Here is a 23398-nt window from a genome sequence, read left to right as displayed (position 1 = left end):
ACTGTTCTCTGTAGTGGCTGTATCAATTTACATTCCCATCAACAGTGCAAGAGGGTTCCCTTTTCTCCCCACCCTCTCCAGCATTTTTTGTTTGTAGATTTTCTGATGATGCCCACTCTAACTGGTGTGAGCTGATACCTCATTGCAGTTTTGATTTGCATTTCTCTAATAACTAGTGATGTTGTGCAGCTTTTCATGTGCTTCTTGGCCACCTGTATGTCTTTTTTGGAGAAATGTCTATTTAGGTCTTCTGCCTATTTTTGGATTGGGTTGTTTGTTTTTTTGATATTGAGCTGCATGAGCTGTTTATGTATTTTGGAGATTAATCCTTTGTCAGTCGATTCACTTGCAAATATTTTCTCCCATTCTGAGAGTTGTCTTTTCATCTTGTTTGTAGTTTCCTTTGCTTTGCAAAAGCTTTGAAGTTTCATTAGGTCCCATTTGTTTATTTTTGTTTTTATTTCCGTTACTCTAGGAGGTGGATCAAAACAGATCTTGCTGTGATTTATGTCAAAGAGTGTTCTTCCTATGTTTTCCTCTCAGAGGTTTATAGTGTCTGGTCTTACATTTAGGTCTCTAATCCATTTTGAGTTTATTTTTGTGTATGGTGTTAGGGAGTGTTCTAATTTCATTCTTTTACATGTAGCTGTCCAGTTTTCCCAGCACCACTTATTGAAGAGACTGTCTTTTGTCCATTGTATATCCTTGCCTCCTTTGTCATAGATTAGTTGACCATAGGTGCGTGGGTTTATCTCTGGCCTTTCTATCCTGTTCCTTTGATCTATATTTCTGTTTTTGTGCCAGTACCATAGTGTCTTGATTACTGTAGCTTTGTAGTATAGTCTGAAGTCAGGGAGTCTGATTCCTCCAGCTCCATTTTTTTTCCTCAAGACTGCTTTGGCTATTTGGGGTCTTTTGTGTCTCCATACAAATTTAAAAATTTTTTGTTCTAGTTCTGTAAAAAATGCCATTGGTAATTTGATAGGGATTGCATTGAATCTGTAGATTGCTTTGGGTAGTATAGTCATTTTCACAATATTGATTCTTTCAATCCAAGAACATGGTATATCTCTCCATCTATTGTATCATCTTTAACCTCTTTCAACAGTGTCTTATAGTTTTCTGCATACATGTCTTTTGTCTCCTTAGGTAGGTTTATTCCTAGGTATTTTTTTCTTTTTGTTGCAGTGGTAAATGGGCGTGTTTCCTTAATTTCTCTTTCAGGTTTTTCATCACTAGTGTGTAGGAATGAAAGAGATTTCTGTGCATTAATTTTGTAGCCTGCAACTTTACCAAATTCATTGATTAGTTCTAGTAAGTTTTCTGGTGGCATCTTTAGGATTCTCTATGTATAGTATCATGTCATCTGCAAACAGTGACAGTTTTACTTCTTCTTTTCCATTTGTATTCCTTTTATTTCTTTTTATTCTCTGATTGCCATGGCTAGGACTTCCAAAACTATGTTGAATAATAGTGGTGAGAGTGGACATCCTTGTCTCGTTCCTGATCTTAGAGGAAATGCTTTCAGTTTTTCACCATTGAGAATGCTGTTTGCTGTGGATTTGTCATATATGGCCTTTATTATGTTGAGGTAGGCTCCCTCTATGCCCACTTTCTGGAGAGTTTTTATCATAAATGGGTGTTGAATTTTGTCAAAAGCTTTTTCTGCATCTATTGAGACGATCATACGGTTTTTATTCTTCAGTTTGTTAATATGGTGTATCACATTGATTGATTTGCATATACTGAAGAATCCTTGTGTCCCTGGGATAAATCCCACTTGATCATGGTGGATGACTTTTTTTTTTTTTTTTCGGTACACGGGCCTCTCACTGTTGTGGCCTCTCCCATTGCGGAGCACAGGCTCTGGACGCGCAGGCTCAGCAGCCATGGCTCACGGGCCCAGCCGCTCCGCAGCATGTGGGATCTTCCCGGACCAGGGCACGAACCTGTGTCCACTTCATTGGCAGGCGGACTCTCAACCACTGCGCCACCAGGGAAGCCCAATGATCCTTTTAATGCGTTGTTGGATTCTGTTTGCTAGTATTTTGTTGAGGATTTTTGCATCTATATTCATCAGTGATATTGGTCTGTTATTTTATTTTTTTGTTGTATCTTTGTCTGGTTTTGGTATCAGGGTGATGGTGGCCTATAGAATGAGTTTGGGAATGTCCTTCCTCTGCAATATTTTGGAAGAGTTTGAGAAGGATGGGTGTTTGTTCTTCTCTAAATGTTTCATAGAATTCACCTGTGAAGTCATCTGTCCTGGACTTTTGTTTGTTGGAAGATCTTTAATCACAGTTTCAGTTTCATTAAACGTGATTGGTCTGTTCATATTTTCTATTCCTGGTTCAGTCTTGGAAGGTTATACCTTTCTAAGAATTTGTCTATTTCTTCCAGGTTGTCCATTTTATTGGCATAGACTTTCTTGTAGTAGTCTCTTAGAATGCTTTGTATTTTTGCTGTGTCTGTTTTAACTTCTTTTTCATTTCTAATTTTATTGATTTGAGTCCTCTCCCTCTTTTTCTTGATGAGTCTGCCTAATGGTTTATCGATTTTGATTATCTTCTCAAAGAACCAGCTTTTAGTTTTATTGATCTTTGCTATTGTTTTCTTTGTTTCTATTTCATTTATTTCCTCTCTGATCTTTATGATTTCTTTCCTTCTACTACCTTTGGGTTTTGTTTGTTCTTCTTTCTCTAGTTCCTTTAGGTGTAAGGTTAGATCGTTTGAGATTTTTTCTTGTTTCTTGAGGTAGGCTTGTATTGCCATAAACTTTCCTCTTAGAACTGCTTTTGTTGCACCACATAGGTTTTGGATCATCGTGTTTTCATTGTCATTTGTCTCTAGGTATTTTTTGATTTCCTCTTTGATTTGTTCAGTGATCTCTTGGTTATTTAGTAAAGTACTGTTTAGCCTCTGTGTGTTTGTGTTTTTTACGTTTTTTCTCTGTAATTGATTTCTAATCTCATAGCGTTGTGGTCAGAAAAGATGCTTGATATGATTTCAGTTTTCTTAAATTTACTGAGCTTGATTTGTGACCCAAGATGTGATCTATACTGGAGAATGTTCCATGCACAGTTGAGAAGAAAGTGTAATCTGCAGTTTTTGCATGGAATGTCCTAAAAATATCAATTAAATCTATCTGGTCTATTGTGTCATTTAAAACTTGTGTTTCCTTAATAATTTTCTGTTTGGATGATCTGTCCATTGGTGTAAATGAGGTGTTAAAATCCTCCACTATTATTGTGTTACTGTCGATTTCCTCTTTTATAGCTGTTAGCAGTTGCCTTATATATTGAGGTGCTCCTATGTTGGGTGCATATATATTTATAATTATTACATCTTCTTCTTGGATGGCTCCCTTGATCATTATGTAGTGTCCTTCCTTGTCTCTTGTAACATTAAAAGTCTATTTTATCTGATATGAGTATTACTACTCCAGCTTTCTTTTGATTTCCATTTGCATAGAATATCTTTTTCCATCCCCTCACTTTCAGTCTGTATGTGTCCCTCGATCTGAAGTGGGTTTCTTGTAGACAGCATATATATGGGTCTTGTTTTTGTATCCATTCAGCAAGCCTGTGTCTTTTGGTTGGAGCATTTAATTCATTCATGTTTAAGGTAATTATCAATATGTATGTTCCTATGACCATTCTCTTAATTGTTTGGGGTTTGTTTTTGTAGGTCCTTTTTTTCTCTTGTGTTTCCCACATAGAGAAGTTCCTGTAGCATTTGTTGTAGAGCTGGTTTGGTGGTGCTGAATTCTCTTAGCTTTTGCTTGTCTGTAAAGCTTTTGATTTCTCCATCGAGTCTGAATGAGATCATTGCTGGGTAGAGTAATCTTGGTTGTAGGTTCTTCCCTTTCATCACTTTAAATATGTCATGCCACTCCCTTCTGGGTTGCAGAGTTTCTGCTGAGAAATCAGCTGGTAATCTTATGGGAGTTCCCTTGTATGTTATTTGTCATTTTTTCCTTGCTGCTTTTGATAATTTTTCTTTGTCTTTAATTTTTGGCAATTTGATTACTATGTGTCTTGGCATGTTTCTCCTTGGGTTTATCCTGTATGGGACTCTCTGCGCTTCCTGGACTTGGGTGGCTATTTCCTTTCCCATGTTAGGGAAGTTTTCGACTATAATCTCTTCAAATATTTTCTCTGGTCCTTTCTCTCTCTCTTCTCCTTCTGGGACCCCTGTTATACGAATATTGGTGTGTTTAATGTTGCCCCAGAGGTCTCTTAGGCTGTCTTCATTTCTTTTCATTCTTTTTTCTTTATTCTGTTCCGCAGCAGTGAATTCCACCATTCTGTCTTCCAGGTCACTTATCCATTCTTCTGCCTCAGTTATTCTGCGTTGATTCCTTCTACTGTATTTTTCATTTCAGTTATTGTATTGTTCATCTCTGTTTGTTTGTTCTTTAGTTCTTCTAGGTCTTTGTTAAACATATGTTGCATCTTCTTGATCTTTGCCTCCATTCTTTTTCTGAGGTCCTGGATCATCTTCACTATCATTATTCTTAATTCTTTTTCTGGAAAGTTGCCTATCTCCACTTCATTTAGTTGTTTTTCTGGTGTTGTATCTTGTTCCTTCATCTGGTACATAGCCCTCTGCCTTTTCATCTTGTCTATCTTTCTGTGAATGTGGTTTTTGTTCCACAGGCTGCAGGATTGTAGTTCTTCTTCCTTCTGCTGTCTGCCCTCTGGTGGATGAGGCTATATGTAAGGGGCTTGTGCCGGTTTCCTGATGGTGGTGGGTAGAGCTGGCTGTTGCTGTGGTGGGCAGAGCTCACTAAAATTTTAATCCGCTTGTCTGCTGATGGGTGGGGCTGGGTTCCCTCCCTTTGGTTTGTTTGGCCTGAGGCGACCCAACACTGGATCCTACCTGGGATCTTTGGTGGGGCTAATGGCGGACTCCAGGAGGACTCACGCCAAGGAGTACTTCCCAGAACTTCTGCTGCGAGTGTCCTTGTCCCCACGGTGAGACACAGCCACCCCCACTTCTACAGGAGACCCTCCAACACTAGCAGGTAGGTCTGGTTCACTCTCCTGTTGGGTCACTACTCTTTCCCCTGGGTCCCGATGTGCACACTACTTTGTGTGTGCCCTCCAAGAGTGCAGTCTCTGTTTCCCCCAGTCCTGTCGAAGTTCTGCAATCAAATCCCGCTAGCCTTCAGAGTCTGATTCTCTAGGAATTCCTCCTCCTGTTGCCGGATCCCCAGGTTGGGAAGCCTGACATGGGGCTCAGAACTTTCACTCCAGTGGGTGGACTTCTGTGGTATAAGTGCTCTCCAGTTTGTGAGTCACCACCAGCAGTTATGGGATTTTTATTTTATTGTGATTGCGCCCCTCCTCCCATCTTATTGTGGCTTCTCCTTTGTCTTTGGATGGGGGGTATCTTTTTTGGTGAGTTCCAGTGTCTTCCTGTTGATGATTGTTCAGCAGTTAGTTGTGATTCCGGTGCTCTCTCAAGAGGGAGTGAGAGCACATCCTTGTACTCTGCCATCTTGAACCAGTCTCTCTTTGGGTTATTGTAGCATTAATCCTTTAACATAATGAGACTTGGTTGGGGGATGGTATTTATGACAGAACATCTAAATGGGGATGGTGATATATAAATGTAAAAAAATTATTTAATATTTTCAAAAGCCAGATTCTATAATAAGTAAGTTGTATCTCCATTACGAGATGAGTATAAGAGGTGAAAACCTGTAGCTGCATTTGATCCTCTGGATTTTGATTTTTACATGTTTTCTGAATTTTCAATAGAATAGTGCCAGAAATCTTCTTTGAAGGAATGGGAAATATGTCTTTTGCTTTCCCACTTACTCTAGTTTTAGCCAGCTTTATTTGAAGACATTTTTCTGCTTAAGATTACCAGGCTATTTTCCTGATGCTAGTAATTGCATTATTGAAATATTTGGTGTTATAGTTCTATGAAATTTTCTGCAAATATTGTATCCCTTATTTTTTCATTGTAGATTGGTATGCTGGGCTTTATTTGTGTGTAGCCAACAAAACCCCAACTAGACTGCTGCTTTTTTTGTGACTACACATATTACACTAGTTTTTTTGTGACACATTTGTCATAGCTGTGCAAATGCAGCTTGGTTTTTCCATTCTTTGTTTTATTTTCTTTTTTGATGTAATCCAAATTCAAATGATTTATGTTACTTTCATGTGAGGTTAAGATTGATAATAATTTGAAATATTGCCTGTTAAATTCTTTCCCCTTACACTCAAAATGTGGTGGTTTGTTTTCAATTAATTAGCAAATAGTTATCGAACACATTTCAAGATAAAAGAATTTGAGGGAATCAAATTTTGAGAACTGAGGAATGTGAAAGAGATTTGAGCTGATACAGAAAGAATGAGTAGGATATACTTCACTGGAAGTTCCCCTTCCAGTGGGAACTGTAGTGAAGGCAGAGGCAGTGCTGTGCAGAGGAAGGAGCAGAGACTTGGGGTCAGACATGTGGCAGGCATTCAAACCCTGAGACGTTTGCTATCTGTAAAATGGAAATAGAATTTGCTCTTTAGGTTATCCTCTTAGTTTCCTAAGGCTGCTGTAACAAATTACTGCTAGCTTAAACCAATAGAAATGTCGTCTTTTAACAGTTCTGGAGGTGAGAAGTACAAAATTAATTTCACTGGGCTGAAATCAAGGTGTTGGCAGGGCCACACTCCTTCCAGGGGCTTTATGGGGAGGCTGTTCCTTTCCTCTTTCAGCTTCTGGTGGCTGCCATTATTCCTTCGCTTGTGGTCACATCACTTGAGTCTCTGCCTCTGTGGTCACATTGCCCTTTCCTCTTATTTCTCTGTCAGATCTCCTTCTGTCTCCTAAAAGCATACTTGTGTTTGGATTTAGGGCCAACCTTTGTAATCCTGGATAATCTCCTCATCTTAATATCTTTCAGTTAATGACATCTGCAAATGCTTTGCCATATAAGGTAACATTTAGATTCCAGAGATTAGGACCTGATGTCTTTGGGGCCATATTCAGCTTACTTCAGATACTATAAGAATTAAATACAGTAATGAAAAAGGTCTCAGATTGAGATATGCAGAGATGTAACTTCCTTTATTTTTATAACTTGAATTCATTTCTAACTCTGAGTCTCCTTGACCTTTTAATGGCAGACAGTTTAATCTTCTGTTACTGGTTTGCTTTATGGATCGTTATAGTCTTGTTGGGGTAAATAATCAATTCAGGTTATATAAATGAGTTACATACAGGTTTAAGATACACTCAGTTGAAGGTTAAGACCTAGTTTCACTCTTCCAACACTCTGGTGGGGCATTTAAGTCCCAGGAAGGGTATTGTCTAACTTCTATCCAACTCTTCTCTTCGTGTTCTAGAAACTCTTATTTCTCTCAAGCTTATTGCCTGTATCATAAAGCCCCCTAAATTCATGGTCTTATTTTAGCCCTTCCACACTTCTTCTGGAGAACTTGGTTCTGCAGTGCTCTTTCCTCATACTTGGATGCTACGGACTCATCTTCCTCAGCATTGCACTTAGCTATTGCTTTTCCGCCATGTTAGATGCAGGGCTTCTACTTGAGGGTAGAAGCCTCCTAAGGCTACTCTTTGGTGTGAACCACACGCCACCATTAAACTTACCTGGGATTTTATTAGCAACAACTGCTCATCCTGAAAGGGTCCTAGTTCCAGAAGGGGCAGGATATAGGGTCACTGTGACCTAAGCCATCCAGTTACTATCTAGCCTCCTCTCAGGCTCCACTCCACCCTTTCCTCCACTAACCCCTTAATTCCAGATCCTTTCCCAGAGGACAGAGGGTGCATCCCTGTATGAGTCAGTGGAGGATTGGCTGGCCATTATTCTCCCCAAGTGATCATATTTGTCAAAGATTGATAAAGTCTAATTTGAAGCTCAAAAGTAAAGAAAGTGCATCTCTGTCATTTTTTCCTCTCTGTATAGTTTATCTTCAGGGCAGAACATGTGCTGCTTCCTTAGTGGTAGAGATAGGTGATGGGTACGGTGAAACACAGGTTGGTAAAACAAATAAGCAGACATATTGCTTAATACCTTGCAATTTTCTCCCACTGTGGTTGCAATAAATACAGATACAGTGCGTAGCACATAGTGTATTTAATAATGTGAACCTATGCTTCATAAGGTTGAAAATATCAGTTGGGGTTGTGTGAGAAGTAAACAAAAGTAAGGATAATAAAGATTGTTAGGGATGCAACTTCCCACTCGATATCTCGGTGACTGCTGGATCTCCCTGCAAACTGCTTCTCTTACAGTCTTCTTAGCTCATTAATGGCAGTAGTCCTTCCAAATGCTTAAGCCAAGAATCTTGGTGTCTTCCTTCACTGCCCCCTCTCTTTCACTCCACATCCAATTTGTCAACAAATCCTGTTGGCTCTGCCTTCAGAATACATACACACAGATTCTGTCTACTTCTTACATGCTGCCACTCTCATCCAGGCCACATCATCTCCCCTTGTTAATTGCAATATTCTGCTAGATGGTCTTCCTGTTTCTACCCTTAAGCCTTTTGAAATCAGTTATCCACTCAGTATCCAGTGTGATCCAATGAAAACGTAAGTCAGCTCATAGTAGTCTTATGTTCAAAATGGATTCCTTTCCCTTGTGCCCTCCTTTTTCCCTCCTCCCTGATCCATTTTTCTCTGTAGTGTTTATTGCCACCTTTTAAGATTTACATGATTTATTGTCCCTGTCTTCCCATTAGAATTGAAGCTCCATGAGGCAATGACTTCTGTCTTGTTCACTACAAAATTCCAAGCCCCACAATGACTGTCTGACACATGGTAGGCCTTCAATAAATATTTGTCGAATGGACAGATGAATGAATAAGTTAAAACTGCCAGACTGTATGGATTTATCTCATAACAAGTAGGAAGTGGACAAGTTTTTGAGTGGGGGTCACATTGATACAAATGTTTTATGAGGTTTCCTGTGATATCAGGATCCAGGTTGGATTGGAAGAATGAGAAAAACAGAGGTTTGGAGATTAGTTAGGAAAAAGTGAAGGTCTAAATGGGAATGGTGATAGTGGGAATGGGTTGGGGGTTGTTGGGTGTGTGAGAGACACTCAGACAAAGAGTCTGATATCTAGGGTAACAACTGGAGGATATTGGAGTGGACATAGAGAAAGTTGTAATGGACATTGGAAAATTTAGGAAAAAGCAGTTTGAGAGAGAAAAAGGAAGATACTTTGTTTCATTTTTTTACATTTTTTACAAATTTTGGTAGAATGCATGTAACATAAAATTTACCATTTCATTCATTTTAAGGGTAAAGCTCACTGGCATTATGTATATTTATTTATATTTATATTGTTGTACAACCATCACCCCCATCCACCTCTAGAACATTTTTATCTTCTCATACTGAAACCCTGAACCCATTAAACAATAACTCCTCATTCTTCCCACACCCTGGTCCTTGACAACCACCATTCTACTTTGTGTCTCTATGAATTTGTCTGCTCTAGGTACCTCATGTAAATGGAATCATATAATGTTTTTTCTTTTGTGTCTGTCTTATTTTACATAGTGTAATATCTTTAAGGTTCATCCATGTTGTAACATGTGTCAGAATTTCATTCCTTTTTAAGGCTAAATATTCCACTGAATGTCTTTACTACATTTTGTTTATCCATTCATTTGCTGATGGACATTAGGATGTTTTTACTTTCTGGCTATTGTGAGTGATGCTACAATGGACATTGATGTACAAGTATCTGTTCCAGTCCCTGCTTTCACTTCTTTTGGTTATGAACTCAGAAGTGGAATTGCTGGAATTGTTTAATATTTGGAGGGACCACCATACTGAACTTTGGTTTTAGACAGATTATGTTTGAAGTGGTGGAAAGTCTAGCAGTTAGGATTGGAGTGCTAGTGAAAGCAACTGTAGCTGGAGATTTCACTTCAGGGAACTTGACAGACATAATGGCTGAGTAGGGGAGAGTTAATTAGTTGAGAGAAGAGAAAAAAAAAGAGTCCAGCCAAGGACTGCATCTTAGGTGGGAGAAGGAGCTACCAGAGCTAGTCAATGAGACTGAAAAAGAGCAATCTGAATTAGGAACAGAACCCGGGAGTGCTGATACACACTTAGCTCCAACTCATTCTTATTCATATATTCATTCAGCACTCTTACAAAAACTCCCTTTCAGATGAATAAGCTTCTATTTAAGTGTGACATTACTTTCAAGGGTTTGGGTGCTGCAGGTCACAGATTACTCCTGAGTGTTGAATTTCTGAGACATAGGTACTTTTCAAAAAGGTCCTAGAAGCACCTAAAAAAGCAGGGGATTTCTATATTTCTTGTTTGGCTGCTCTCCGTTTCTTATTTTGCATTAATAATTTCACAGTCACTTTTCTTTAACCTTTTATTGAAGTATGACATACCTGAACATAAGTGAACAAAGGTGGACAACTTGGTGAATTCTCAGATATTGTTTCTACCTGAGTATCCAACACCCAGATTAAAAAACAGAATATTTCTCACCCCCAGTGGTTCCCTCATGCCCCTGCTCACTCACCCACTATCCTTATTATCTTGATTTCTAACACCATAGATTTATTGTATCTGTGTTGAACTTATATAAGTGGAATCATGTAGTATGTACTCTTTGTGTCTGACTTCTTTCATTTAGTATTATGTTTGTGGAATTCATCCATGAAGTTGTGTTTTACTGTAGTATATATTCCATTGTGTCCTTTACACAGTTTATATATTCATTCTCACGTTGATAGGCATTTGGGTAGTTTCCAGTTTGGGGCTCTTATGAATAGTACTGCTATGAACATCACAGTTTCTTATTAAAATAGGAAATCTGCATGGTATGTTCACCTCTTTAAAGTTGCCATTGCTTTTTTCATTTAAGTGCCTTTCCTCCTAAGTGCCTTCCCACCCTGCCTAATTATCTTCATTGGTAATACAAACTACATTTGCCTGAACGCTAGTTTTGAAAGTAAAAAAGTGCCACAAGAAATCAGGTTTCTTAAAAAATTGTATGTCCTTGCATTAAAATTTTCTTTTTAAAGCATTTATTTCAGTTTTTCTCAACTATCCAGATTATGTGTCTTAAACGCATAGTGAACCTGTCAGATTTTTTCAGCTCTTAATGGGATATTGTTCAACCTTGAGGCAAATATTTTAATTTTGGCACCATGATGAGTCGGAGAAAAAGAATCGTTCCCATATTCTTAATGCAGTTTTGTTATCAAACTTATAATTTACATAGCAATAAAAGGAGATTGAGAATTAGTAAAAAGTGCATTGTGATATTTTATGTCATTTTTCTTTTTGGGTTACAATCTGCTTTGGTATAAAAATCAACATTACTAATTCAAAATTAATGAAAATTTTATCAATCTGATTATTCCAGAATTGAGTTGAAATTTTCTATGTTTAATAAAGATATGTACATAATATATTTTATATATTTGTATGGATATATACGTCCCTATGTTTATTTGTCTACCTACCTGTCTATCTTTCTATCCATCCATCCATCCATCTATCTGTTGACATGCTCACTGGAACATTCTTTACAGAAAGAACAATAGAAGACCACGAGCTGGTGATTGAAGTGCTATCTAACTGGGGAATGGAAGAAGAAAATAAGCTATACTTTAGAAAAAATTATGCCAAATATGAATTCTTTAAAAACCCAATGGTAAGTGAAATCCCTATTAATAGTTATAGAAAATGAATGAGTTTAGTTAAATTTTATTTTATTTTATGTGAAGAAAAATATCACTATGAATAAAATACAAGTCCCTATTTGGTAAACTGTAGGTAAGAATTCTGGCCCTTTAAAATTATAGTCACACTTCTTCTTACTCTAACAATGATTAGCCAACATCATCACAGAAGTTCATATACATGGTTTTGGGGAACTACTGCTTCTTTTCTTGCTTTTTAAGAAAAAAAAACTACATTTGATTTGGGGAATTATTAGATATCTCCAAGCAGGTTCCAAAATATTATGGTTTAACTCTTTTCACAGAATTTAGGAAACTAAATAAGAAAAATTCTAAAGGAAAAACAGATTGATGTTTGTTGGGAGTGTTGAAACTTAGCCAGAAGTTTAGATTGACAGGCATCTTGCTGTTCCAAACTATTTTGTTTTCAGTGCAATAATTGAGCTAAGTAGAAATGAGATAAAGACCAGTGCATTATCTAGTAACTAGTAAATACTACTTTCATTATAGTTCTTTTTAAAAGAAAGTAAATGTATGTCACATTCTAATGAAGACTAGTGATCTAGAGAAGTCAGAATAGCCTCTGGGCTCATTATTTTAAATTGTTTTTGACTCTGCAGCTGTAGCATATTTTTACACTAAGTTTTGGATAATTGGATTGAAATGATACTTTATGAAAAATATCTGATACACACCATAATAGAATATTTTCAAACCCTGAAAGACCTCTTATGCTCTCTTTTATTTGAACTTATTAATAGAAACATAGTGGGATGATCTTTGACAAAGAAAATACGAGTCCTAATAAAAATTAAATAGAATTAGAATTAGAAAGGAAACTGTTTTCTTATTATGAATCTTTATTAAAAGCAAGAATTTAAAAGTCATAGTTAAAGACATAGGGTTTAGTGCTCATTTTTAGTTGTTTTTTTTTTAAATTTATACAAGGCTGTAGATTCATTTTGTAGACTTAGAGTAGTGGTTCTCAAATGGGGGGTGATGTGGTAATGTCTGGAGACATTTTTGGTTGTCATACTGGGGGGATGGGGGTGCTGCTAGTGGGTGGAGGCCAGGAATGCTCTAAACGTCCTGCAATGCACAGGACAGTCCCCCCAACACAGCATTATTAGACCAACATTAATAGAACTACGCTTCAAAAACCCTGTCCTAAAGGAAGTATAGTGGCATATGTTTTCCTAAACTTGCCTGATCATAAAAACTCCCTGGGGAAGGGGATAGTGGTTGTTAAAAATACAGGATCCAGGTCCTACCCTGACCTACTGAATCAGACACTCCAGGAAAGAGGCCTCGGAATTCCTATTTTTAAACAGCTTTCCTGGGTGAATTTTATGATTAAACAGGTTTGGAAAGATAGTGGGTGGAAAAGACTGTCATTTTAGCTCCCTGGCCCTCTAGTTTAACTCCTTGTTCCTCTACTCTATGGGCTGTGACCTTGGGTATATATATATCCTTTACTTCTATGAGCCTTGACTTTATAAAATGGAGCTGATAAGTCCTTCAGTACCTGCTAGAGTGGTTGCAGGACTCAGGGAAGACGTATGGGAGCTAGCACACTGTCAGCCTGAGGGCAGTGCTTGTAACTGGAGGTACATGGATCTCTGTGTATCAGCACCATCTGAGGGTGTTTGGCTAGTCTTTGGGCCCTGCTCCTACCTTGTCATTAAGATACCTGCGGGTAGAGTCAGGGACTGGCATTTTTAAAAGTGCTTTGGGTGAATTTTCAACACACTGATTTAAAGAGCTTTTGCTTTAGATGACTGTGTTGGTCATAGTTCAATCTTTTCTGGCATGGCTTTGGGATAATATAACATGTATCTTTTCGTCAGTATTTTTTTCCAGAGCATATGGTGTCTTTTGCAACTGAAACCAATGGTGAAATATCCCCCACACAGATTTTGCAGGTAAAATATATATTTTCATTAAAATATGTAAGTACTAAATAATGAAGGGAAACTGTAAGGTCCTTATTTACTTATTTATTTATTTTTCTAATTTTATAAGTAGATATACTCACTTATCTTGCATTTCCATGCCTTTTTTTTTTAACTTCATGAGAGTTGACAATATTCTTTTTTTAAATTGAAGTATAGTTGATTTACAATGTTGTGTTAGTTTCAGGTGTACTGCAAAGTGATAAAGTTATACACACATATAGAGTTATTTTTTTTTCAGATTCTTCTCCCGTATAGGTTATTACAAAATATTGAGTATAGTTCTCTTAGCTATACAGTAGGTCCTTGTTGGTTATCTATTTTATATACAGTAGTATGTATATATTAATCCCAAACTCTTAATTTATCCTCCCCCTTCCCCTTTGGTAACTATAAGTTTGTTTTCTATGTCTGTGGGTCTATTTCTGTTTTGTATATAAGTTCATTTGTATTTTTTTCCTTAGATTCTAATATAAGCGATATCATATGATATTTGTCTTTCTCTGTCTGGCTTACTTCACTTAGTAGGATAATCTCTAGGTCCATCCATGTTGCTGAAAATGGCATTATTTCATTCATTTTTTATGGCTAAATAATATTCCATTGTATAAATATACTACATCTTCTTTATCCATTCATCTGTCAATGGACATTTAGGTTGCTTCCATGTCTTGGCTATTGTAAATAGTGCCTCAATGAACACTGGGGTGCATGTGTCTTTTCCAGTTATGTTTTTCTGCGGATATATGCCCAGGAATGGGATTGCAGGATCATATGGTAGCTCTGTTTTTAGTTTTCTGAGGAACCTCCATACTGTTCTCTATAGTGGCTGCACCAATTTACATTCCCACCAACAGTGTAGGAGGGTTCCTTTTTCTCCGCACCCTCTCCAGCATTTATTATTTGTAGACTTTTTGATGATGGCCATTCTAACCAGTGTGAGGTGATACCTCATTGTAGCTTTGATTTTCATTTCTCTAATAATTAGTGATGTTGATTGAGCATCTTTTCATGTGCCATCTGTATGTCTTCTTTGGAGAAATGTCTATTTAGTGAGGTCCATATTTATACATGTCCAGATTTTGGATGGTATGCCTTGAGTGGTTAATTTTTGCTGGAGATAAGGTTGGAAAAGAGAAGAAGAGGAAAGAAAAGAAAAGAGCACAATCTAGATAAAGAATTCTGTAAATCAATAAAGACCCCTAACTATATTATTCTTCCCAGTTTTGAACAACTGTCAAAGGATTTTAAGCGTTTAAAAAATGTGTATCATGAAAGGAAACTGGCAGAATTTTGCTCTGTGATGTATTTAAAGATTGTTAGTCTTCGAAAAAATCAAAATTTCCAGTAAATTATAGACATTTTACCAACATATATTTAGTGTTAACTTTTATAATAAATGCTCTCAATCCTATTTATGATAAAATATTTAGCAATTAAATGAAATATTATCTATGATGGAAACACTTGATTGAAACATGAAATAGCTGAATTAAGAATACTAGTTATGGGCTTCCCTGGTGGTGCAGTGGTTGGGAGTCCGCCTACCGATGCAGGGGACACGGGTTCATGCCCCGGTCTGGGAGGATCCCACATGCCACGGAGCGGCTGGGCGCGTGAGCCATGGCCGCTGAGCCTGCGCGTCCGGAGCCTGTGCTCTGCAACGGAAGAGGCCACAACAGTGAGAGGCCCGCGTACCGCAAAAAAAACTAGTTATTTAATTTAAAACTTCCTTAGTTTTGCATCTGTTGAGCTCATTTCTTACAAACTGGCAATGGCTGTAGGCTGTAATTTTCTTAAGACATTTTCATTACAATAAAAATTTTCAGTTATTTTATTTTTGATACTATACTTGTTAACAGGTTAATGGTGAGCAATGTCTTTATAATGGTTGCTGTTTGATCTAAACCCCAGGCCTCCCCGAACCCACTCAATAGTCTCTGATCTTTAATGAAGAAAACTTTTAATAGTTCCAGTATAGATATTACTTTAAATATGTTGGTATTTGAATATACTGGTAAATATATTGGGTATCACAAATTTGTTTTCTATGGGCTTTTTATTTGTAATAGGTTATATTTCAGTTTTTGCTTCAGAATATTTTAGAACTATGATTAGCCTCAGGATTTCTCTAAAAGCTACTTATATGCTACTAGGCTGTCACAGATACCCTGTAGAATGTTAGGGTGAATGGCAGCAGCGGCAGTGCCCTAGCACCCCTAGCTCTCACGCCTGTTTATACTTTGCCTTTGGATTATGACAGGGCGGTGGATTGGAGTTTTTCTTCTGCCTCCTTTCCCAAATTCTCCTATAATTTAGTTATATTACTTTAATGTTAAATTATAAAAACAAGAAAAGTCATAGCTTTGGAATCAGATAGTCCTGCACGTGCCCCTGACCTCTTCTCTCCACTGAGGCAATGTTTCCACTTTTTAAAACGTTCCTTCTTTTTCTAGTGTGACCTCTATGACTCCCTTTTTAAAATTTAATTGGTTTGGTTTAATAACTTGGAAAGCACTCAAACTAAAAAACCTATTTGCCTGCTTTGCATGTCAATTAATTAATATCTGTGGCTCATTAAATTAAAAGTTTTTTTATTAATTTACTTAAAAAACATTATCTACTCTCAGCATTTCCCCGAATAGCCTTTTAAAACTATGTTACGCTGTTTTAGCTAATATTTTCTCTTAGTTTCAGTTTTAACATTTTGCATTCGTTTATTCATAGGGCTTTCCATTTCCTTCTTTTAGTGAGACACTAATGCGTTTCCACTGTCTTATTAAGGATGCTGAGCACAGCCACTCAGAGCTATTCCTTTTCATTCTCAATTTCCTGACCAACACATGCCTGCTGTCTCAGTTAATTATCACTGGGTAACAAACTATTCGAAATCTTAATGGCTTAAGTACCCACTCATATTTTGTCAACAGTTTTGTAGGTTGGTATTTGGGAAGGGTTTAGCTGGATGGGTCTCTGAGGCAGATTGACTCCCAAAGGGATTGTGGATCCGCTTCTTCTGAGATAGCTTTTCACTACATGTGTCTGGTACTCCTTGGCCCCTCTCTTTCTCTCTCCACATGGTGTGTCATTTTCCAAGGCTTTTCCAGTTGCGTTGTGCTTCTTACCACATAGCCATCTCAGGGTAGTCACGTTTCTTATATGAAAGTTAGCTTCTAAGAGTTAAGGAGTGGAAGCCATCAGGCTAGTTAAGGGACTACAGTTAGAACGGCAGCCTGTTCCTCCCGCCATATCCTATTGGTCAGAGCAGTCACAAGCCTTGCCCAGATTCAAAGGGCTGGAGAAACTTCACCTCTTGGTTCAGTGGCAGGATCACATTTGCAGAAGAGCATGTGGAATGAAAGATAATTGTTGCAGTTCTCTTTGGAAAACACAACCTGCCCATACCCACCCACAACTGAGAACCATAGAGGACAAAGACATTGTTTACTTTACCTTCATCAAGGAGGTGAACTTGGCTCAATTTCTTTAATAATTGAATAATGGAAGTCCAGATCATGGTCTTCCATATACCATAATGAAGTTGAAGTTGATAGGTCAATCTATAATCTCAAGGAAAATCATAGACAGGGATGAAAAGTATCAGGACTTAACTCTGTAGACCAAGTTCAGCTTTTCAAATGGACATTCAAATAGCTTGTAATTTTGGTGTTTGACTAAGTACTGATCACTTAGAATATATATTTCGTGAGCATATTTTCATTTGGAACTTGCCTCAGGTTTTCACAAGACTGATTTATTTTCTGTTATATATATCGCTATTTCTGTAATGGTGTATAAGTGGTATCAATGCTGTTTGATTTTGCACGTTTCTATTTGAAATATAAAACTACAATATCATTGATTCAGAAACTGTATGAGAGTGTCTGATTTTTCTTCCAGATGTTTCTGAGTTCAAGCACATATCCTGAAATCCATGGCTTCTTACATGCAAAAGAACAGGGAAAGAAGTCCTGGAAAAAGATTTACTTCCTTTTAAGAAGATCCGGTTTATATTTTTCTACTAAAGGGACATCAAAGGTAAATTGGAATATCCGTGATGTGCTATGAATTATATGGAAGTTGTAAGTTAAAATGGGTTTTACTTTGTTTTATTCATTATCTTATTGCATGATGTCAATAGTTGGTAATTTTTTTTAGATTCCAAACATTTGCCATAATCCATTTAAAAACTAATTATTCAGCTTTGTTTCCCACTAGTTTCAATATACATCCTTTGATACCATCTGGATGCTCTTGTTTCAGTACCACATTCCTTGCCCATTTCTCCCCCACTCTGAATCTACCCCCATTCTCCTTATCAAGACTGGGATTTTGAAGCGCAACAGAGTTCACATCTTTTCTTTTTACCCAGGTCATACTACTGACCTTGCCCACCTCTGAACTTCTGTTGATGCAGTTAGTAACACTCAGCTGAGTCTGTAACTGCTTATTAATTCCTTTGTGTGTGTTAGTTTTGTCTCCTCACCTAGATGATGAATTCCTAGAGGAAGTTATCATGTTATGATCAGTGGTGGATGTATGTGTGTGCTTGCTTATGTATACCTATGTATACAGTTACATAGACATTCCTGTGCAGATGTTCATACACACATACATAATCACTTATGAATGTGATTCCCTTAGCACTAGCACGATGTAATCTGTTTCTATGTAGTCTAGTTGTTGCCTGCTATGCCATATGCCTGTGTTTTATGTCGTGACATTTTATGCAGTGCATTGATTCCCTTCAAGTAAAACTACTTTTGAGAGTGTTCATGAGAGTTTAATTCTATGTTCATGCATCTGTTCTGTCAGTGACAACACTGTTGCTTCTTTATGGGTAATCTGTCATTTTTCTTTGGCTCTTTTTCAAATTTTACTATCATCATTGGTATTTAGTCATTTTCCTGCCATATTTCTAGGTATGTTCAAATATATTCTGCTATACATACCTTGCTTGATTCTTAACATACACATTCAATCTTCAAATTCATATTTTTCTTTTATGCTGAAAATGTTCATTATTTATCTCTCATTCTCAATATTTGATCCTTTAAATTTTTAGTAGGATTTTCTGTCTTGGCTAGTCATGGCCCTAGGTGTCCCTTTGCTTGTGGCTGCCTAACTCCAGTCTCTGCCTGTGTCTTCACACAGCCTTCTCCTTTCTCTGTGTGTCTCTGATAAGGACACTTGTCATGGATTTAGAGCCCACCCAGATAATCTAGGAAGATGTCATCTCTAGATCCTTAGCTTAATTACATCTGCAAAGGCCCCTTTGCAAAACAGATCACATTCACAGTTTCTTCAGGTTAGGACATGGACAGATCTTTTAATTTTGAGTGAGAGAGTGAAATGATCATGTTGTAAGATGAACATGGCCACAGGGAGCTTAAAAAACCAACTAGAGAGACAGAGAAACGGAGAGGGGAAGGGAGCAGGGGAGGCAGGAGGGAAGGGATAAGTGGGCAGGAAGGGAGAGAGATTGATTGAGTTGAGGCACAGATGCTAATTAGTGCTAACTAGATGATCATTTCAGTAAGCAAGGGTGGAGGCAATGGGATCTAACCTAGTATGAGCAGTGGAGAGAGAAGGGGATGGATGTAAGATTAAATGACAAATGGTCAGATTTTGTTGACTGGTTGATATGAAAGAAGAGGAAGCACTTAATGTTCTTAGAGAAAGACTTAAGGAAAATAAAGAAATAGAAAATGATAGAATAGGGCTTCCCTGGTGGCACAGTGGTTGAGAGTCCTCCTGTCAATGCAGGGGACACGGGTTCGTGCCCCGGTCTGGGAAGATCCCACATGCCGCGGAGCGGCTGGGCCCATGAGCCATGGCCGCTGAGCCTGCGTGTCCGGAGCCTGTGCTCCGCAACGGGAGAGGCCACAACAGTGAGAGGCCCGTGTACCGCCAAAAAAAAAAAAAAAGAATAAACAGGAATAGGAGATTTGAAGAAATCAAATCTTAGAAGAAAGATACTGATCTTAGTTCTAGATATATTGTGTTGATGGTGAAGTATCCAAATGGAAATGCCCAGAACACAGCTAATGATAGAGACTAGATATTTGGGCAGTGGTATGGAGATATGGAGTTGCAAAGGAGTGATACTTCCCATATTTTCCCCAACTGTTCTTACATAGTTTCCTCCCTTCCCTGATATACAGTTTTCCTTTGCTGCTATTCACACGTGTGTGCACACACATGTGCAAGTGTGTGTGTATGTGTGTTTTAGGTTTAAGTGGTAGAATACTTCATGGAAAAGGCCTCTACTTACTTAGTAATCCATTCCTTTACAGAAATCTTTTATTTTTAAGTATATATAGTTTGACTACTAGTGTTCTATCATATAGAAGCATTTAATTTTTCTTGAGGATTTAAACCTAGTTTTCAAATTGTTATATTACAGATAATGTTAGGATGAATAATTACCCATTTTTGTAATTAAGGTTTTAGACTTTTTCTTAACCTTTGTAATGAAGTTTCTCTTTTCCCAGTTTTCCTCATGTATGAAGTAATATACGAAGGTGGTTTTAAACAAATGTGTGCTGGATCATCTTTATACTTTTAGCATCAGAGAAAAGTGGCTTCTAAATCCAGTAATCACATTTCTTTGACTGTCTTCCCAGTGATTCTTCACTGGAAGATATGACAATATCTCCTTAATTCCTGATTTCCTAATTCTTTAACAGGTTTCGCATGAAAATCCACAGCCCATTGTCTTTTTACTTCACCCTCCACCTCCTTTCCTTTCCCACCTATTACATAACAAGACAGCTCCTATTCCATCTACTGAAGCGATACTCTTATCCTTGCAGTAGTCCCCCCTTGGCTGGGCAACATTATAGGCATCAAACCTCTGTTCTCAGGTCATACCTCAGCTCTCCTCAACATGGTGTCTAACTTTGCTGTGCATCGTACATAATAGTGTTCTCTCTAGCCTGTGCTGAATGAGCATGCGTTCCATAGTCTATATATATGAAAATGATTATACGTTTCCCCTTAAAAACGAAATTCAAGATATTAGATAAACTCAAGGATTATGACCTCTATAAAAATATATAGGTTATCTAATGTCTAATATGACATTTCTACCTGGCAAAGTGACCATTTCCTGCCCTTTTTCTATGAGAAGGGTCTTGATTTATTTTACTTTCTAAAGATGTAGGCTGCATGGGAGTTAGATAAACACTTACGCAAGCCTTGGAGGTGTGGCTATGACTTACAGAGAAACATCTAAGTACCCTGCTCTCCAACTTCCCCCTTATATACACGTTTGCATGCTTACCTTTCGCTAACCATGCCAGCTCAGCCTTAGTCTTGTACTGTCATAAGCTTTGACGTGTCTGCAGTAATGGAACAAAAATTAGTCAAGAGAAGAAACTCATCATGTCTCTTATGTCCTTCCAGTATTTCTTAAGCTGCCTTTTTCTCACGTCCAAATGACTCAGCTACACTGACTTCTACAGTATCAGTGGGCAGGGATGGTTTTATTCCATCTTCATAGAAATCAGACATTTTTACTAGCAAATCAGTTTCTATCAAGGAATAAAGTTTTAAAGGCCTTGCCAACAAGAGTACTTTTCTCCCTTCTCCTCCCTTGTTCCAAGGGCCCTAGTCTGGGTCTCTCTTTTTTTTTTTTTTTGCGGTATGCGGGCCTCTCTCTGTTGCGGCTGACTCCGGACGCGCAGGCCCAACGGCCATGGCTCACAGGCCCAGCCGCTCTGCGGCACGTGGGATCCTCCCAGACTGGGGCACGAACCAGTGTCCCCTGCATTGGCAGGCGGGATCTCAACCACTGTGCCACCAGGGAAGCCCTGGGTCTCTTAACAATTTTCTTTTCTGCCTCATTCTCCCATGGAGTTGGGAGCTTTAGTCATCCATTAGATCAAAATGCCTAAAGAACAGTGACACACAGAGAAACAGTTGCATACACAGAAGCTCTTGCTCTGCTAATCATCACTGATGGAATAGACAGCCTACTGGCCAATGACTGAAATTTTTTTGGATTTGGATTTGAATGGGTTGCTCAAATTGCTGAATGTTCTGCTTTATCTTTTTGTTTTAAGAGCACTGCTTCTCAAATTTCAGTGCATGTGCATAACCTGGGTTCTTGCTAAAATGCAGATTTTGATTTTGAATCAGCAGATCTGGGGTGGGCCCTGAGATTTTGCATTTCTAATAAGCTCCCAGGTGATGCTGATACTGCTGGTCTGGGACCACACGACTAGTAGCAAGGTTTTAAAGAACCAATGCGTTGTGGTCAGTTTTGATTACACATTCAACCCCAGAATTAAGCATTTCTCCAAGTTATTAACCTATCACAGAATAATATGACCCAGTGATTTCCCATGACCAGCTCTAAATCTTATGGATTTCCCAGAGAAGAAATAGCCCTTCATGATTCCACTTTGCCTTGAATATCAGACACATTCCATTGCCAGGTAATTTCCCTGACTTTATCTGTACAGGCTTCCTTCCTTTTGTAAAGGAAGGTGGTCATGCCGCCTGTTTCATTGCTTGCTGTGGTACGTGAGGCAGTACACAAGCATGAGGGACGATCATTTCTCAATGAAGCAGGAATCATCATCTGTTTTTTTTTTTTTTCCTTTAGCTGCTATAGAAGCTCAAACCAACCTTCTTCCCTTTGTGGAACTACCATTATTTAAAACCCAAATCAGAAAACATTTTCAAAAGCCATGCTTTGCTCTCTTCTCTCCCTCAGATTCCTTGAAGTGGTGGTTAAAGCAAGTAATTTTAAAATAGGAAGATATATTTTTTTGTATATTGGAAGTTAAATTATAAACAAGTCACTACTTCTCAAATTAAATAATCTCATATCCAGCTCCTGGTTATTTAAGGATATAGTGACTTAGTTTTCCTTTCCTTTTGTATCTGTGACATTATTTGGAATAATTTTTGCCAAGGTATAAGTTATGTAACATAATAGAAATACAAAAGGTAGTGTAAAAATATGTATCCATTTCAACATACATATATATTTTTTTAAGGAACCACGGCATTTGCAGTTTTGCAGCGAATTTGGCAATAGTGATATTTATGTGTCACTGGCAGGCAAAAAAAAACATGGAGCACCGACTAACTATGGATTCTGCTTTAAGGTACAGGCTTAATATTTTGCTAGATGAATAAAGCAAGCCTCAGCCTTTTAGGTAAGCTTGAGTTTCTTTTAATTTCTTTTAAAAAGAGACAGCTTTCTCTTATATATAGGAGAATTTTAGTGGCTTTTATTTCAACAGGTGTTACCTTCAAGATATGCATTAACGATAAACAATGTGCTGTGGCCTTCTAGCCTAACAAAGCAGGAGGGCCTCGAGACCTGAAAATGCTCTGTGCAGAAGAAGAGCAGAGTAGGACGTGCTGGGTGACCGCGATTAGATTGTTTAAGGTAATCTCACTGCAGGTGTGAATTTCTATTAAACACTGGGAGGACCATCAAAGTTTGAAAATACCTGTATTTCAAAATTCAGAAGACTCACTATGAATGCATGTGGGTATGTGAGGAAGAAGAAAAATAACTACCACCAAATGCGTGTATTTTATTTTTTATCTGAAAGATAAACATTTCCAGAGTAGAGTGCAATAACCTAATACATTTATCTTGTGTGTGTGGAGTATTCCATTTTTAAAAATGTTCTTCTTTTTAATTTTTTGTAAGAATATTACATATATAGCAAGTATAACTGATTGAAATTTCTCCTGTCCATGACTTAGTCTGCATTTTAAAAACA

At 37.8% G+C, this 23398-nt stretch overlaps 1 protein-coding gene across 4 annotated transcripts in view; it reads left to right on the top strand.

The window, feature by feature from the left end:
• Nucleotides 1–23398, top strand: part of GRB14 (growth factor receptor bound protein 14) — a 69020-nt gene that overhangs the window by 30282 nt on the left and 15340 nt on the right. For 3 of the 4 annotated variants that reach the window (XM_082840974.1, XM_082840972.1, XM_082840975.1), the window contains exons 3-7: nt 11548–11669; nt 13545–13619; nt 17550–17687; nt 22658–22768; nt 22960–23055. In XM_082840974.1, the coding sequence (XP_082697100.1) occupies nt 11548–11669; nt 13545–13619; nt 17550–17687; nt 22658–22768; nt 22960–23055 (542 nt within the window). The remainder of the gene's footprint in view (nt 1–11547; nt 11670–13544; nt 13620–17549; nt 17688–22657; nt 22769–22959; nt 23056–23398) is intronic. The other variant, XM_082840973.1, reaches the window with a different exon arrangement.

This window comes from Leucopleurus acutus, assembly GCF_964270905.1.
Source record: "Leucopleurus acutus genome assembly, chromosome: 6".
Lineage (NCBI taxonomy): Eukaryota > Metazoa > Chordata > Mammalia > Artiodactyla > Delphinidae > Leucopleurus > Leucopleurus acutus.
This window is presented reverse-complemented; position numbering and strand designations above follow the sequence as displayed.